The 16,425-nt window shown below is 41.9% G+C and overlaps 1 protein-coding gene across 1 annotated transcript in view; it reads left to right on the top strand.

The window, feature by feature from the left end:
- The first annotated feature begins 2,723 nt into the window (after positions 1 to 2,723).
- GSAP (gamma-secretase activating protein) overlaps positions 2,724 to 16,425 on the top strand; it is a 72,343-nt gene continuing 58,641 nt past the window's right edge. Inside the window, exons 1-7 of the mRNA XM_060778319.2 lie at positions 2,724 to 2,893; positions 8,396 to 8,472; positions 10,346 to 10,402; positions 13,203 to 13,272; positions 14,104 to 14,160; positions 14,253 to 14,341; positions 14,584 to 14,653. Coding sequence (XP_060634302.2) covers positions 2,755 to 2,893; positions 8,396 to 8,472; positions 10,346 to 10,402; positions 13,203 to 13,272; positions 14,104 to 14,160; positions 14,253 to 14,341; positions 14,584 to 14,653 — 559 coding nt within the window. The 5' untranslated portion in view covers positions 2,724 to 2,754. The remainder of the gene's footprint in view (positions 2,894 to 8,395; positions 8,473 to 10,345; positions 10,403 to 13,202; positions 13,273 to 14,103; positions 14,161 to 14,252; positions 14,342 to 14,583; positions 14,654 to 16,425) is intronic.

Raw genomic sequence — 16,425 nt, 5'->3', positions numbered from 1 at the left:
ATGGCCGAACGGCCAACGCACCCTCCACACCTCCCTCCCTCGCCCCACCCAGCACGATCACGCCACAACACGTCACCTCACTCCCCCGCCCCCCCCCACACACATGCAACATCACGCCCCAATCTTACCTCCTCCTTCTTCTTCTCCAATCTTACCTCCTCCCCCTCCTTCTTCTTCCCCTCCAGACCCCACCCCCTCCAAGCCCTGTCCAAATCCATCCCTCCTCCCCCTCCTTCTTCTTCCCCTCCAAACCCTGCCCCCTCCAAGCCCCGCCCCTTCCCGCCTTGTCCAAATCCATCCCTCCTCCCCCTCCTTCTTCTTCCCCTCCAAGCCCCGCCCCCTCCAAGCCCTGTCCAAATCTATCCCTCTTCCCCCTCCTTCCTCTTCCCCTCCAAACCCTGCCCCCTCGAAGCCCCGCCCAAATCTATCCCTCCTCCCCCTCCAAACCCCGCCCCCCTTCCGGTAGAGAAAGGGGGGGGGGGAAGGAAAGAAGGAAAGAGAGAAGGAAGGAAAAAAAAAGACAGCAGAAGAGAAAGAAAAAGGGGAGAGGAAGGAAAGAGATAGAGAAGGAAAGACGGGAAGGAAGGAAAGAAGGAAGAAAGAAAAAGGGAGGTAAAGAAAAAGGGGGAAGGAAGGAAAGTAAGAGAAAGAAGGAAGAAGAAAAGGAAAGAAAAGGAAAGATGGAAGGAAAGATAAGAGAGACAGCAGAAGAGAAAGAAAAAGGGGGAAGGAAGGAAAGAGGTAGAGAAGGAAGAAATGAGAGAAAGAGGGAGGGAAAGAAAAAGGGGAAAGAAGGAAGGAGAGAAGGAAGGAAGGAGAGAGGGAAAGAAAAAAGGGAATGAAGGAAGGAAAGAGGGAGTGAAGGAAGGGGGAAGATGTAGAGAAAGAGGGAGGGAAGGCAAGAAGGAAAGAGAAAAGGGAGAAAAGAGAGACAGCAGAAGAGAAAGAAAAAGGGGAGAGGAAGGAAAGAGATAGAGAAGGAAAGACGGGAAGGAAGGAAAGAAGGAAGAAAGAGAAAGGGAGGTAAAGAAAAAGGGGGAAGGAAGGAAAGTAAGAGAAAGAAGGAAGAAGAAAAGGAAAGGAAAGATGGAAGGAAAGATAAGAGAGACAGCAGAAGAGAAAGAAAAAGGGGGAAGGAAGGAAAGAGGTAGAGAAGGAAGAAATGAGAGAAAGAGGGAGGGAAAGAAAAAGGGGAAAGAAGGAAGGAGAGAAGGAAGGAAGGAGAGAAGGAAAGAAAAAAGGGAATGAAGGAAGGAAAGAGGGAGTGAAGGAAGGGGGAAGATGTAGAGAAAGAGGGAGGGAAGGCAAGAAGGAAAGAGAAAAGGGAGAAAAGAGAGACAGCAGAAGAGAAAGAAAAAGGGGGAAGGAAGGAAAGAGATAGAGAAGGAAAGACGGGAAAGAAGGAAAGAAGGAAGAAAGAGAAAGGGAGGTAAAGAAAAAGGGGGAAGGAAGGAAAGTAAGAGAAAGAAGGAAGAAGAAAAGGAAAGGAAAGATGGAAGGAAAGATAAGAGAGACAGCAGAAGAGAAAGAAAAAGGGGGGAGGAAGGAAAGAGGTAGAGAAGGAAGAAATGAGAGAAAGAGGGAGGGAAAGAAAAAGGGGAAAGAAGGAAGGAGAGAAGGAAGGAAGGAGAGAAGGAAAGAAAAAAGGGAATGAAGGAAGGAAAGAGGGAGTGAAGGAAGGGGGAAGATGTAGAGAAAGAGGGAGGGAAGGCAAGAAGGAAAGAGAAAAGGGAGAAAAGAGAGACAGCAGAAGAGAAAGAAAAAGGGGGAAGGAAGGAAAGAGATAGAGAAGGAAAGACGGGAAAGAAGGAAAGAAGGAAGAAAGAGAAAGGGAGGTAAAGAAAAAGGGGGAAGGAAGGAAAGTAAGAGAAAGAAGGAAGAAGAAAAGGAAAGGAAAGATGGAAGGAAAGATAAGAGAGACAGCAGAAGAGAAAGAAAAAGGGGGAAGGAAGGAAAGAGGTAGAGAAGGAAGAAATGAGAGAAGGAGGGAGGGGAAAAAAGCGGAAAGAAGGAAGGAGAGAAGAAAAGAAAAAAGGAATGAAGGAAGGAAAGAGGGAGTGAAGGAAGGGGGAAAATGTAATGAAAGAGGGAGGGAAGGAAAGAGAGAAGGAAGAAAAGCGAAAGAGCAGAAGAGAAAGAAAAAGGGGGAAGGAAGGAAAGAGATAGAGAAGGAAGCGGAGAAGGAAAGATGGGAAGGAAGGAAGGAGGGAAAGAAGGAGAGAAAGAGGGAAGGTTGGCCACAGCAAATAAAAAGTGAAAGAAGGAAGGAAACATGGAGGGAAGAAAGGAGGCAAAGGAAGAAAGGGGGGGGGGGGATGAAGGAAAGAGAGAAGGTTGAAACCAAGGAGTGAAAGAAGGAAAGAAAGAAAGAAAGAAAGAGGTAGAGAAGGAAGAAAGGAGAGAAAGGGGGAGAAAAGGGGGGGGGGGAAGGAATAGGTAGGTACCTCTCTTTCATAATAGTCCAGATATCTACCTCTACTTTGAAAAGATTTACTATAGGCCACAGCAACGCGTGGCCTGAATCAAATCAGGAGGAGCGCCCCTCCCTCTTTCGTCGGGGCACGAGAGGGATTTCCCTCAGCAGCCGAAGTTTACACACCAAGTTTCCTCACAACCTCAGGCCCCGCCCCCGTGCGCGCGTGACGGGGCCTTTGGCTAATCCACGCCGCCGCCCGGGTGACTGACAGGCCACGGGGCCAATGGGCGAGTGGGCGGCTGGAGAAGCGAAAGCAGCTGTCGGGCGCGGATGCATGGATGGCGGGTCTCCCTCAGGGCGGCCTTCTCCCCGAGGCCATGCTGCTCCTCCGGCTGAGCGCCCGCTTCGAACCCGCCAGGGAGGTGGCGCCCTGGCTGGCGGCGGCGGCGGGGGGCCCGGGGGACTCTGGCGTCGCCGGTGAGGCTCCCTTTGGCCTGGCTCCCTCCCCGTGCTGGGGACGCCTCGCCTTCCTCCTCACGAGGGCCCGCCGAGGGCGCCTCTCTCTCTCTCTCTTCGCTGTGGGATGAATGAGCGCAGCTTGACCCCCCCACCTTCCCTTTCTTTGCCCTGTCTCCATGCTGTGGAATCCCTGGCGCTGTAGAAGTGAGGCAGCAGCACTCTGTGGCATGGAAGGCTCTGTGGAATGAGTGGAGGATGAGGATATTCTACTCGGAGAGCTCGATACGGGGAGTGCCACCCTGTTAACCCTCCTGGACTTCTCAGCTTCTCTCTCACTCACTAACTTCTCTTAAGTTGCAAAACAAGAGGGAAAACCTCCCAACACTACATTCCCTTCAAACACACAGAGTAAGAGAGAGAGAAATCAGAATGCAAGGATGGAAAAAACAGAAGCTATGGAGTTGGAGAAAAGCTTGGACCCAGCTCTTTACCACCACCAAGGAAGGTTGCTCTTATTTGTAAATACTTGGGCTAGTGGTTCTCAACCTGTGTCCCCCCAGGTGTTTTGGCCTACAACTCCCAGAAATCCCAGGCAGTTTATCAGCTGTTAGGACTTCTGGGAGTTGAAGGCCAAAACATCTGGGGGACCCACAGGTTAAAAACCACTGACTTAGGCGATCCCTCGTTGTCCAAGTACGATAAGCTTCCAGGGTGGGTCCGTATGTGGCTGTGGAGCCCTATTCTTGATCTGCATCTTTTTCCTCAGTGAGGGTATTGGTTTCCAGGTGGAAGGCGGTCCCGGTCAGGGTTGGCTTGATGCGCCTTCCGCTTGCCTCGTGCCTCTTCAAATTCTGCAGCACTGGTGGTAGCAGCTGATCTCCAGTTGGAGCACTCACAGGCTAGGGTTTCCCAGTTCTCAATGTGTATGCCAGATTTTTTTAGGTTGGCTTTGAGCCCATCTTTAAATCTCTTTTTTTCCGTCCACCAACATTCCATTTTCCTTTCTTGAGTTCGGAGAAGAGCAACTGTTTTGGGAGACGGTGGTCGGGCATCCGGACAGTGTGGCCAGTCCAGTGGAGTTGATGGCGGAAGACCATCGCTTCAATGCTCTGGACACATTCCAGCTTGTCAATATCTCTCTTCAATTGTGGTGCCCAGAATTGGACACAACATTCCAGGTGTGGTCTAACCACTGCTGGTCACAGCTGATCTCCAGTTGGCGCGCCCACAGGCCAGAGCTTCCCAGTTCTCAGTGTCTATGCCAGAGTTTATTATTATTATTATTATTGTTGTTGTTATCTTTCAATCTCTTTTCCTGTCCACCAACATTCCGTTTTCCGTTCTTGAGTTCGGAGTAGAGCAACTGCTTTGGGAGACGGTGGTCGGGCATCCGGACAAATTGACCGGTCCAGCAGAGTTGATGGTGGAGGACCATCGCTTCAATGCTGGTAGTCTTTCTTCTTCCAGCACGCTGACATTTGTCCGCCTGTCTTCCCAAGAGATTTGCAGAATTTTCCGGAGGCAGCGCTGATGGAATCGTTCCAGAAGTTGTATGTGACATCTGAAGACATTCCACGTTTCGCAGGCATATAGCAGGGTTGGGAGGACAATAGCTTTATAAACAAGCACCATGGTATCCCTACAGATGTCCTGGTCCTCAAACACTCTCTGCTTCATTCGGAAAAATGCTGCACTTGCAGAGCTCAGGCAGTGTTGTATTTTAGTGTCGATGTTGACTTTGGTGGAGAGGTGGCTGCCAAGGTAGCAGAAATGGTCAATATTTTGTAATGTTACACCATTAAGCTTTATTTCTGGCATTGGAGATGTATTGGCTGGTGACTGCTGGACGAGCACTTTGCTTTTCTCGATGTTCAATGACAGGCCGAGCTTCTCATAAGCTTCTGCGAAGGTGTTTAGAGTGGCTTGTAGGTCTTCTTCTGAATGCGCATAGACAACGTTGCAGTTTCTCAAGTCGCTTCTGACATGAAAAAAAAATTGGCACATGGTCAAGAAATGTCAAGCCAAGTGTCCATCTCAGTATTTCCATTGTGTTAAGGGCTTGTTCATGTTTCTTTGTTGCTGGTCAGCACTCTATCCCATAGAGGGATACTGAGCAAACTACAGTGTACGAGATCTTAGATCTTAGACTTGAATGTTCAGGCATTTTTGAGTCATACCGAATTCCAGTAGTTTGTAAATTGGATTTTGAAAAACGTGACTAGAGGATATTTTGTTGTTGTCTGCCTTCAAGTCATTTCTTATTTATGGTTTCAATGGTTTTAATGGTTTTAAAATTTATGGTCTTATCACGTGGTTTTAAATGGCTGAGAGTGTATGGCATGCCCAGAGTCACACAGTAGGTTTTCATGGTCAAGCAGGGATTCAAATCCTGGTTTCCTGAATTGTAGTCCAGTGTTCAAACTGCTACACCACTCTGATATAAGGTATATGAGCAAAGCAGGCATAATGCTAGACTTAAGTCTCTGTTCAGTAGTGCTTCCTTCTCTAAAAGATGGTATCTTAAACCATACTATATTTGAGAGGAGGGGGTTCAGCAGCAACCCCAGTGATTTTCAATAGTGTGTTTTATGAACTAGGACTATGGGATGGTTGCACTGTACATGAGCCATTAGGATTCATAACTATAAGGAAGTACCTGCTTGCGCTAACAATGTTTTCTCACCTCTTTTGAAACTAAACATAGGCAGGTTGTGTGCAGGTTATGAAAGTGTTGACTGCCAACATTTTCTGTGAACAACTGTGTAGTGTTCTTTCTCTTTCCTTTAAAAGTTGTTAAGAAAACACTTGATGGTTCCTGCACATCAGACAGCATAAATCCAAACAATTTGGAGAGTAATATATCTGTCTTCTAAGTAACTATATGTAGTTTGTGAAGTTTGAATATTTAACTTGAGGTTGATCACTTCAAGGCCAAGATAAACATATGCTCCTGTTGAAATAATGAAGACTTCAAAGTTCTTAATCTTGCCTAAGGAGTTGCATAAGCTGTATGGATGCCAGAAATATCAGATCTCTTAGGTATATTTGAATATCTGCTCAAAATACAGTATCAAGGAAAATCTTGATAAAGTTCTGAGTGCTCATATGCAGAATATTAATGAATGGATGGATCTCTGACATAATTATTTAAAAGGTTCCTTTACAACCCATTCTAAATAAGCTTATTTAAATAATTATGGAATATGTACATAGCTGTCTTAGGAATGCTAGATGAATAGATAAGAGCAAAAGAACCTTCTGCTGGTGCCATCCTCCTGATAATAGTAATACATTGCATGCCAAGTATCATTGTATGTCTCAAAACTTTTTTCTTACTCTAGGTTTTCTCTGTTGAAAACTAGATCGAGCATTTATGGTACACCACTGTTGCTCTTAAACTCCAAATGAGTAGCAAGCAAATGCTAATTAAACATAGAAGGGGCATCGTTTGCTGTGTTGTATTGTGAGAAATGGATTTGTGAGACAATTGTATGTTCCACCGACCAAGACAAAACAATAGTTAAAAGTTGTGTTATAGAGCTAGGGCTCAGTCTATTTCAAAGATCCAATTTTATCCCACATGAGCCTGCTAGCCTGTTGAGATCTTCAGAAGAGGTAGAGTGGTTCCTTGCTTCTTCGTGGTCCGCTTATTGCGGACTTGCTGTTTCGCGGGGTTTTATTAAAATAGAATTTCGCCCTCCTTACCTTCCTCATCCTCCTTCTCTTCGCTGCCTGGGGCCTCTTGCTGCTGCTTGGGCCCCGTGTGGCAAAAAGGAGAAGGATGAGGAAGGTAAGCAGGAAAAGGGGGAAAGAAGAACCGCCCCCTTGCTCTCTTTACCTTTGTCTTCCTCCTCCTCTTTGCTACCTGGGGCCTCTTGCTGCTGCTTGGACCCCATGCGGCATTGCAGCAAGAGGCTAGGCAGCGTAAAGGAGGAGGAGGAGGAAAGTAAGGAAGGTGAGGGGGGAAGAAGAGCCACCCGCTTGCCCTCCTTACCTTCCTTTTCTTCCTCCTCATTGCCGCATGGGTCCTCTTGCTGCAATGCCGCATGGGGCCAAAGCAGCAGCAAGAGTGATGTGATGCTACTGCTGTGATGCTGCTATTGCTTTTGACTTTTAGTTGGGGTTAGTCAGTAATACCATTGTACTGTCTTTAGCTGCTGAACGTGTGGGACAGCTCCAATGCCCCATACCTTGATCTTTGAACACAGATTTCTTTTAAAGTTTCTTTGTCTTATCTTTCATGATACTGTGAGTAGGGTCAAGATTAAAAGAAAATTTTATTTTGCTCAAAGTATAGGGGAGAGACAGGGTTATTGATGTGTGAGAGTGCTCCAATATCTTCATGTGATTTAAAATTTCCTTTTGGTGGAAACCTATATTGTATTGTCCCTGGAATTATGCATATCTATCTGAGCCCCCAGTGGTGCAGTGGGTTAAAGCACTGAGCTGCTGAATTTGCTGGCTGAAAGGTCACAGGTTCGAGTCCAGGGAATGCCATGAGCTCCTGCTGTTAGTCCCAGTTTCTGCCAACCTAGCAGTTCAAAAACATTTACCGTATATACTCGCGTATAAGCTGACCCGAATATAAGCCGAGGCACCTAATTTTATCACAAAAAAACTGGGAAAATTGATTGACTCAGGTATAAGCCGAGGGTGGGAAATGCAGCAGCTATTGGTAAATTTCAAAATAAAACTAGATACAAATAAAATTACATTAATTGAGGCATCAAGTGGTTAAATGTTCTTGAATATTTAAGATAAGACTGCCCAACTCTGATTAAATCATTCTGACCTTCAATGTAAATGTGCTTGCGTATCCTTCCAATAAAAATAAATAGATTAAAATAATAAAGGTATTAATAATAATAATGAAAATAAAAATAATAGAGTAATCTAATGGAAATTTAATATTAACAATAATAATAGAGTAAAATAATAAATGTGATAATAACAACAATAAAGTAAAATAATAAATGCAATAATAATAATGCATTTATTATGTATTTATAACAGAGTAAAATAATAAATAACCTTGACTCGAGTATAAGCGGAGGGGGACTTTTTCAGCCCAAAAAAAGGTCTGAAAAACTAGGCTTATACTCGAGTATATACAGTAAATGTGAGTGGATCAATTGGTACCGCTCCGGTGGGAAGGTAATGAATGCTGGCAACATGAGCTTGGAGGTGTCTATGGACAACGCCGGGTCTTCGGCTTAGACATGGAGATGAGCAACAACCCCCAGGATCGGACATGACTGGACTTAATGTCAGGAGACAAACTTTACTTTACTTTTTAATCTGATATTATGGTTTATCATATTATAAGACTGAAATTCGGAACAATATCCCTATTCATGCAGAGGAAACTACACTTCCAATGCAGCCTATGAGCTACAGTACACCCTACTTTTCTGTCATGTTATTTGTTACTTGTGTAATAACATATGTTTTATTGCATATTCCTTTGAAATGTATGCTTGTCAGAGACAGTTCACATTATATTAATATTTATTATTTCAGAGGCTTTGGAGAATTATTTGGAAACACTGCAGACAGTAAATGTTGAAAGAAATGGAAATATTATTTATACTTGGAAGGTAAGCCTGGATTTGTTTTTTGTTTGGTGTTTGTTGTTTTGGAGAGATAAAGATTGAGACATGCTCCACAATCCTATAACAGCAACTCTGAGTGATGGTTCTTGATCTCAACAAAATGGTACCAAACTCCATGTTATGTAAGAAATCATAAATATACTTTTCCAATTTTGAATTTAAAATTGGAGAGACTTTAGCTATAAATTAGAGATTTTATCATTTTATTGGCTGCTCATAGGAGTATAGATTGGTTTCATGCAGAGGTTCCCAAAGTGATTTACAGATCAATAAAAATAAACTGGATACTTAGCTAAGTTCACCAAGTCAACTTTGCAGCCTTCGTTAAAAACTTTTGTTGAGTTCCCCATAATTAAATAAATGTAATTCTTTTCTGCTACATTGTTCTGCACATGGAAGTAAGCCCCACATAAGAATTTATTTAATCATAAATATGTCAGGGTTGTATTGTGACTATTTAGGTCAGGGGTCCTCAAACTAAGGCCCGAGGGTCAGATAATGGCCTTCCAAGGTCATTTACCCAGCCCTTGCTCAGGGTCAACCTAAGTCTGAAATGACTTGAAAGCACACAACAGCAACAACAACAACAACCCTATCTCATCAGCCAAAAGCAGGCCCACACTTCCCATTGCAATACCAATAAATTTATATTTGTTAAAGTTGTTCTTCATTTTAATTATTGTATTGTTTTTAAGTGTTTTAGCACTACAAATAAGATATGTGCAGTGTGCATAGGAATTCATTCATTTTTTTTCAAATTATAATCCAGCCTTCCAACAGTTTGAGAGACTATGATCTGGCCCTCTGTTTAAAAAGTTTGAGGACCCCTGATTTAGGTTTACAGCCCACTATCCTATAGTACCCAGTAGTATAATTCTATGAATGCTAATAAAGTATTACTTGCAGATATCTATGACTGAATAATGTATGCGGGAAGGAGGGACAATCCACCAGAGTTCTAGTTTTGTAACTGGTTGCACAAGCTATGTCGAGTGTCGGAACCATGAAACTGAAAGCCCCACCCTATGCAGAACTGGAAAAATTGACAGAATTCTGTCAGCACACTGTGTTAATCTACTAATGTTACATTAGTAGATGAACACAGTAGATTAGACCATGGTTACTTTGGCATTTAATAGCTTTGAGAAGAACATCATTGTATATATCATCTTCCACAATGGATGGATCATTTGCAACGTGCCTAAATATACTTCTGTTTGTTTAAAAACTTAATTATGTTGAGTCTTAAGAAATTAGGACTGGTATTAGTGTACCATAAAACAACAAACCCTAAAGAACTCTGGAAACAGTGGAAGACTCAAACCAAGTTAAGTAATAAAATGCAACACTCCCAGAGAGCATTACATTGTAGAAGGCTGGTCTGTATGGTGCCATATGCCACTAAAGGGTCCAGTGTAACAAGTACGCTTACTGTTTGCTGAACCTTGAGATGGGAAATATCATGAGAACAGCTAAAGAAATCTATTCCACCAGCTAAGAAAATCTAATCCAGTGATTGTGCAGATTCTCCCATCATGTTTTCTCTGTAGTTTGTTTGGTTTTGGCAAAAACAACCAAGGAGGGGAAAGAAGAAAATCCATGATAAACTCACGAAATCATGTAGTTTTTTTAAAAAAAGAAGCTGGAATTCAGAACATATCTTTTTCAGAGAGGAAAATACTTAAAAGAATACATGAATATTTTCCTACTGGCCGTTACACAGTGCTATATTTCTATGTAACGGCCGAAATAGGCACCAAAATAGGGCTAGCACAAAGTTGGGAATTGTAGATAGAATAACAAGGACCGAATGTTTAAGAACTTTATATAATCCTTTCTAACTCACTTCCATTTGTAGGGAAATCAAGGACACACCCATATAGGATTATATGATCACCATACCGAAAAAAACCAGGTAAGCCTTAATTCAAAAACTTGTTTTAATTAGAGAGTGAAAACAATTTGGTGCTCTCTAAATTAAGCTTTTTAAAAAAAAACGAATCCCTTTTCATATTAGGTAAAACTTATCTTAATTTTTATTTTACTCAACAAGTGAAGAAGACAGAATAGAAACCAATCATCATGAAATATACAATTACCTTTCATAATTGTACATTTATATTTAAAAAGTATAATCAAAACTGGATAAAGTAGCATTTTGACTGCTCCAAATGATTTCTAGGGGATAAGACTTGGTAGTATTTAAGACCTTTGCTCTTTTTCTGGGAAAAGGGTATTTTCTAATATGCGTTGCCAGCCAAGGAGAAAATAATCTTGCTCTGAACACCCAAAGGATGAACTAACTTGGCGTGTTTCTTCTGATGTTCACTTGAGTGTGGTCATTTGAATCACATTTATTAGCAAATGAAAATTTGCAGAAATAGCGGCATTGCATGTCCTCATCTCAGCCTTTCTGTCACTATGAGTAGCTGCCTTCTGTACCATCTTGTTGTTGTTCATTCGTTCAGTCGTCTCCGACTCTTCGTGACCTCATGGACCAGCCCACGCCAGAGCTCCCTGTCGGATGTCACCACCCCCAGCTCCTTCAAGGTCAGTCCAGTCACTTCAAGGATGCCATCCATCCATCTTGCCCTTGGTCAGCCCCTCTTCCTTTTGCCTTCCACTTTCCCCAGCATAATTGTCTTCTCTATGCTTTCTGTCTCCTCATGATGTGGCCAAAGTACTTCAGCTTTGTCTCTAATATCCTTTCCTCCAATGAGCAGTCGGGCTTTATTTCCTGGAGGATGGACTGGTTGGATCTTCTCGCAGTCCAAGGCACTCTCAGCACTTTCCTCCAGCACCACAGTTCAAAAGCATCGATCTTCCTTTGGTCAGCCTTCCCTAAGGTCCAGCTCCCACATTCGTAGGTTACTACAGGGAATACCATGGCTTTGACTAGGTGGATCTTTGTTGCCAGTCTGATGTCTCTACTCTTTACTATTTTATCGAGACTGGACATTGCTCTCCTCCCAAGAAGTAAGCGTTTTCTGATTTCCTGGCCACAGTCTGCATCTGCAGTAATCTTTGCACCTAGAAATACAAAGTCTGTCACGGCCTCCACATTTTCTTCCTCTATTTTCCAGTTGTCAATCATTCTTGTTGCCATAATCTTGGGGTTTTTTTATGTTTAGCTGTACCATCTACCTCTTATGAAATCCACATAACATAAACCAGGGCCTAGTGATTGGTTGAGTTATGAGACACTAATTCTTCAAGACAGAATTGTTTGGCAGCCCAGATGTAATTGAGGAAGGCCTACTATGGTACTGCTTCTGCCTAGGCATCCAGGATTGCTATTAGACCAAACCTTAGTCCCACTGAAGAATGTGAGTTCGTTTGATGTTGGGAATATAGGGCTAAATCTAAGCCCTATATTCCCAACATCAAACGAACTCACCCTGCCTGCAGCAAACCCATTTAATTCAATGGGGTTTAAGTTAGTTGTGACTATGTGAACTCCATTCAGTTCATTGGATCTACCCTGATTCAGGATTTAGCTTTAGTTCTTGCATATTATCATTATTTATTTATTTATTTATTTACAGTATTTGTATACCGTTTTTCTCACCCTGAGGGGGATTCAAAGCGGTTTACACATAAGTAATGGCAAAATTCAATGCCAGTACAAACAATTACAATTATACACTACAATTAGACATAAATCAAGTTAAAAACAGTGCATCCACAAGCAATAAAACAATAATTAAAAAAACAAAACAGTCTCATCCATCGAATCGCCGTTCCAGTCATTGTCTTTCTGAAATGCTGCATACATTTACTTCTACTGCCCGAAGGCCTGGTCCCAAAACCATGATTTTTTTTCTAAAAGCCAGGAGGGAGGGAGCAGATTTTACCTCATTTGGGAGTGTGTTCCATAGGCAGGGAACCACAGCTGAGAAGGCCCTGTCTCTCGTCCCCGCCAGACGCATCTGTGCTGTTGACGGGAGCGAGAGCAGGGCCTCCCCGGATGATCTTAGATTACGAGGTGGGACGTAGGGATGGATGCGTTCGGATAAGTAAGCTGGGCCAGAACCGTATATACATAAGTAGTCTTCTCGTCAGCACAGTCACCACCATCATAACCTTAGTCTTAGTGTTACCTTGATTTGGACATGCATTAGTGCCCCTGAAAACTTGGATTGACAATCAAGAAAGGGATAGTTGAGAGTAGGCAGGAGGAATTGATGTGTTGGGAAATCGGGCAATATTGCATAAATATAGTTCCTATATTTTAGAGTACTTTGGAATAGATAATCTAACCACAACATAGCTAGTACATAATTGTGGAGGCATAAGTTGGTCTAGATCAGGTCTGCACAATTTATTGCTTCCAGAAGTTTTGGACTTCAGCTCCCAGAATTCTTGACTATTGGACAACCTGGCTAGGGTTTCTAGGAGTTGGAGTCCTAAACACTTAAAAGGCTCGAGATTATGCAGGCCTGATCTAGATGGAAATATACTACAGTGACTGATTCCGAGGGTGTGCACTTTAAAGGAAGCCTATTTGGGAGATGTAGGAATATCATTTCTCAGTTTAGCCAGTTGTACGGAAGAGAGGCTTCCTGAATGGAACCAATGGTGGGGGAAGAGAACTAAGGGTAGATTTCAGATTTGCTTATATTGTCTCATAGAATTTCTACATAAACAAAATGCTGAAATACTACCTCCTGTCCAATATAATTTGAAATTTAATAAAATACATTTTTGTCTTATAGCATCTGTATACCTTTGAAAAGGATCTGCAAGTGATCAGCTGCTCAGTCAACAGTGAAAAGACACTTTTGGGTATGTTCTCTCATCACATTGAACTTCTCTTCTATTATTATGAAAAATAACTGATCTTTATAAATTACAACATCTCTCCCCCCTGCAAGATGACAGAGCTTTAGGGCAGTGAAATGAGTGTGGATAGAACTAAACTTTCTCTCACACTCCCACTTTGCCTGCCGCCCTCTCCTCCCCCGCCCCCCTTTCCTTCTGTGTTTCAGGAAAGGTTTCTTTCTCTCCTCATACGCTTCCTGCATGTGCAACAAATTGCATGGAAAGGGATGAATTCTTTTGCTAGAGATCTGAATTACTCTTTTGAGTGGGCTAAGGGCCACATTGATTTGGATTAGGGGTGGTAAGACTCCTGTGCTAAAAGTTGTATTTTTAATGAAAAAATTGTATGATATCCAGTTGGTGGCTCTCTGTCCAAAGGAGACCTATACAATCAATTGTTGAATGATGAGTCAACGTGTGGATCAATCCCGATGATGGAACAGGTCTACTGTAGTCAAAATTAACAAGTCACCTTTTCCTTTTATTTTGGTGTACTCAGATATGTATGTATATTTGTGTGTGTGTGTGTATTGACACATGCATACATGTATTGACACACACACACACACACATTATTGTTATGTCTTGTTGGCATTGAATGTTTGCCACTTTTCCTGTTGTACACTGCCCTGAGTCTCCTCGAGGAGATAGGGCAGGATAATAATAAAGGATTATTATTATTATTACACACACACACACATTACTGTTACTTCTGGTTAGTTTTCCTTCAATAGATTTTAGGATGTAGTATTTAACCCTTATAATTTTTATGTGAATTTCTTTTTTCCAAATTAGCTGTCAGCTTTCTTCAGTCAACAAAAGAAGAAAGAGTAAATCTTCTATTTCAGCCAGGTACTTAAAACATTGATACCGTGTTCTGTGAGTGGGGGGCATAGTTCCCAACAACAACTAATCTTGTATTAATTATTCTTTTTTTACCTCAGTGTCTAAATGTCTAACCTTGCTGATCGAAATTCACCCAGTTAATAATGTGAAAGTTTTAAAGGCCGTGGACAGCTGTATCAGAGTACAGGTAAGTGATGCCATTGATCTTTTTATCTAGAAAAGAAATTAGGTGTTTCAACATCGCTATTAGAATATGGGTTGTCAGTGTCAAAGTGACATGAGGTGTACTTGCAATCTTGAATATAATTTGTGACTTAAAATGCTACCATTATATCAACTAGAGCTGTATAGTGCACCATTAGCTAGCTATCTAGTTTGAACAGCAATGCTTTAGTTTGCCTGTTATCTTTGAACAATTTCCTTTTACAGTTTCTATATCCAGTTGCAGAAACGAATTCTTTTCTGGAAAGCTGTCTCTTACTCATTTCAGAAGATAAATGTAAGAGTTTATTTATTTTTAGTATATGAATATACTGGTATTTATTTTATATCCCAACTTTTCCTTAATTTGGGACCCACAGTAGCTTATCTTAAACAGTACATTTGTAGTGCCCTATTTATATTTTGACCAGAAGCTAATGGGTAGTCCATAGTGTCATCTATTTTTTAAAGGGCAATATCACATGGAACATTTTATAGAACATGTTTAGAGCTCAAAAAACATACTCTTTTGGATGACTTGCCTTAGCCAACACGGGCACATTAAAAAGCCCTAAAAAGTAACTTTTCAAGCCTCTCATTATTTTGAGTTATTTGCATGTATTTTATCATGTTTATTTATTTTATTTTTTAAAAACCCAATTTTTGGAAGGTTAAGATAATGTTGGGGTGCTGTGTGGTTTCCAGGTGGTATGGCATGTTCTAGCACCATTTTTCCTGATGTTTTGCCTGCATCTGTGGCTGGCATCGTCAGAGGATCTGATGGTAATCAAGTAAGTGTATATACCTCTGCAATGTCCAGGATTGGAGGAAAGAACCTTTGTCTGTTGAACAAATGTAAAGGGTACAATTAGCAAGTTTGGAAGTAGCCTTGTTTTTGTTGCCTTTGAATTGTTTGTTGCCAGGAGGTATCCAGCCCTTGATTGTTTACTGTCTGTTCCTTACTCACTGTCTTGATTCTAGTGTTTTTCAATACAGGCAGCCAAATTTTGTTCATTTTCAAGGTTTTTTTTTGTTGAAATGGTTCATGTGCTTGTGGATTTCAATGGCTTCTCTGTGTAGTCTGACAAAGTGGTTGTCTGAGAGGTCCAGAATTTCTGTGTTTTCAAATAATATTCTGTGGCTAGCTTGGTTGATCATGTGTTCTTCTATGGCTGATTTTTCTGGCTGAAGTAATCAGCAGTGCCTTTCATGTTCTTTGATTCATGTCTGGATGCTGCATTTTGTTGTACCTATGTAGAATTGGCCATAGCTACTTGGTATGTGATAGACTCCTGCAATGGTTAGAGGATCAACGTTTTTTGTTTTTTTTTTAATTATTATCCCCAGAGTCAGGGCCGTAGCCAGAAAGATTTTTTGGGAGGGGTTGAAATTTCCGGGGTGTGTGTGTGAAAATTTCACGGGGGGTGGGGGTTGAAACCTGCCTCCTAGCTCACGCTGAAGCCAAGAGCACAGCAGGGGGCAGAGCAACCTTCAATAGCCTGCAGCTCTGCCCCTGTCAACCACCTCCACCAAGTCTGGTCTCCTTAATGAGAGCATTTACCCCCCCCCCCCCCAATTTGGTTGCTTTGCTACATCGGCTATTGCTGCAAGTAATGACAGTGTGAATAAATTGTCAATATTTGCTTGCAGTTCTGGGGGGACTCTTGATTTTTTGCATCTCATAGACTTAGCATGGGGATTTGGTTAATCAGTTAAAATTCATGAGTAAACCAGTTTTTTAAAAAAATCTGAAACATTTTTTGGGGGGGGGTTGAACCCCTAACCCCCCCCCCCCTCGCTACAGGCCTGCCCAGAGTATATTTCCCTACCTGTAAGAAGGTCTATTTTTATGACCCCATTCTTTTATGAATTTCTCCCTCACAAGCAATCTGCTCCATCCCTGTCTCATCCTGATTTTAGTATCTTTAGTATTTTAGTTTTTTTTATCTCGAACATGTGGCCCGCTCATTATTTTATTGTGTATGATTTTGCTTTAGCTTTTCTTTTTTGCATTCATATGTTGTATGTATTTTATTGTGTTGCCTATTGTGTTTTGGTTTTATTTTATTG

Source organism: Anolis sagrei, chromosome 5 (assembly GCF_037176765.1).
Source record: "Anolis sagrei isolate rAnoSag1 chromosome 5, rAnoSag1.mat, whole genome shotgun sequence".
Lineage (NCBI taxonomy): Eukaryota > Metazoa > Chordata > Lepidosauria > Squamata > Dactyloidae > Anolis > Anolis sagrei.
Note: the sequence above shows the minus strand (reverse complement) of the source record. Positions and strands in the feature narration are given on the sequence as shown.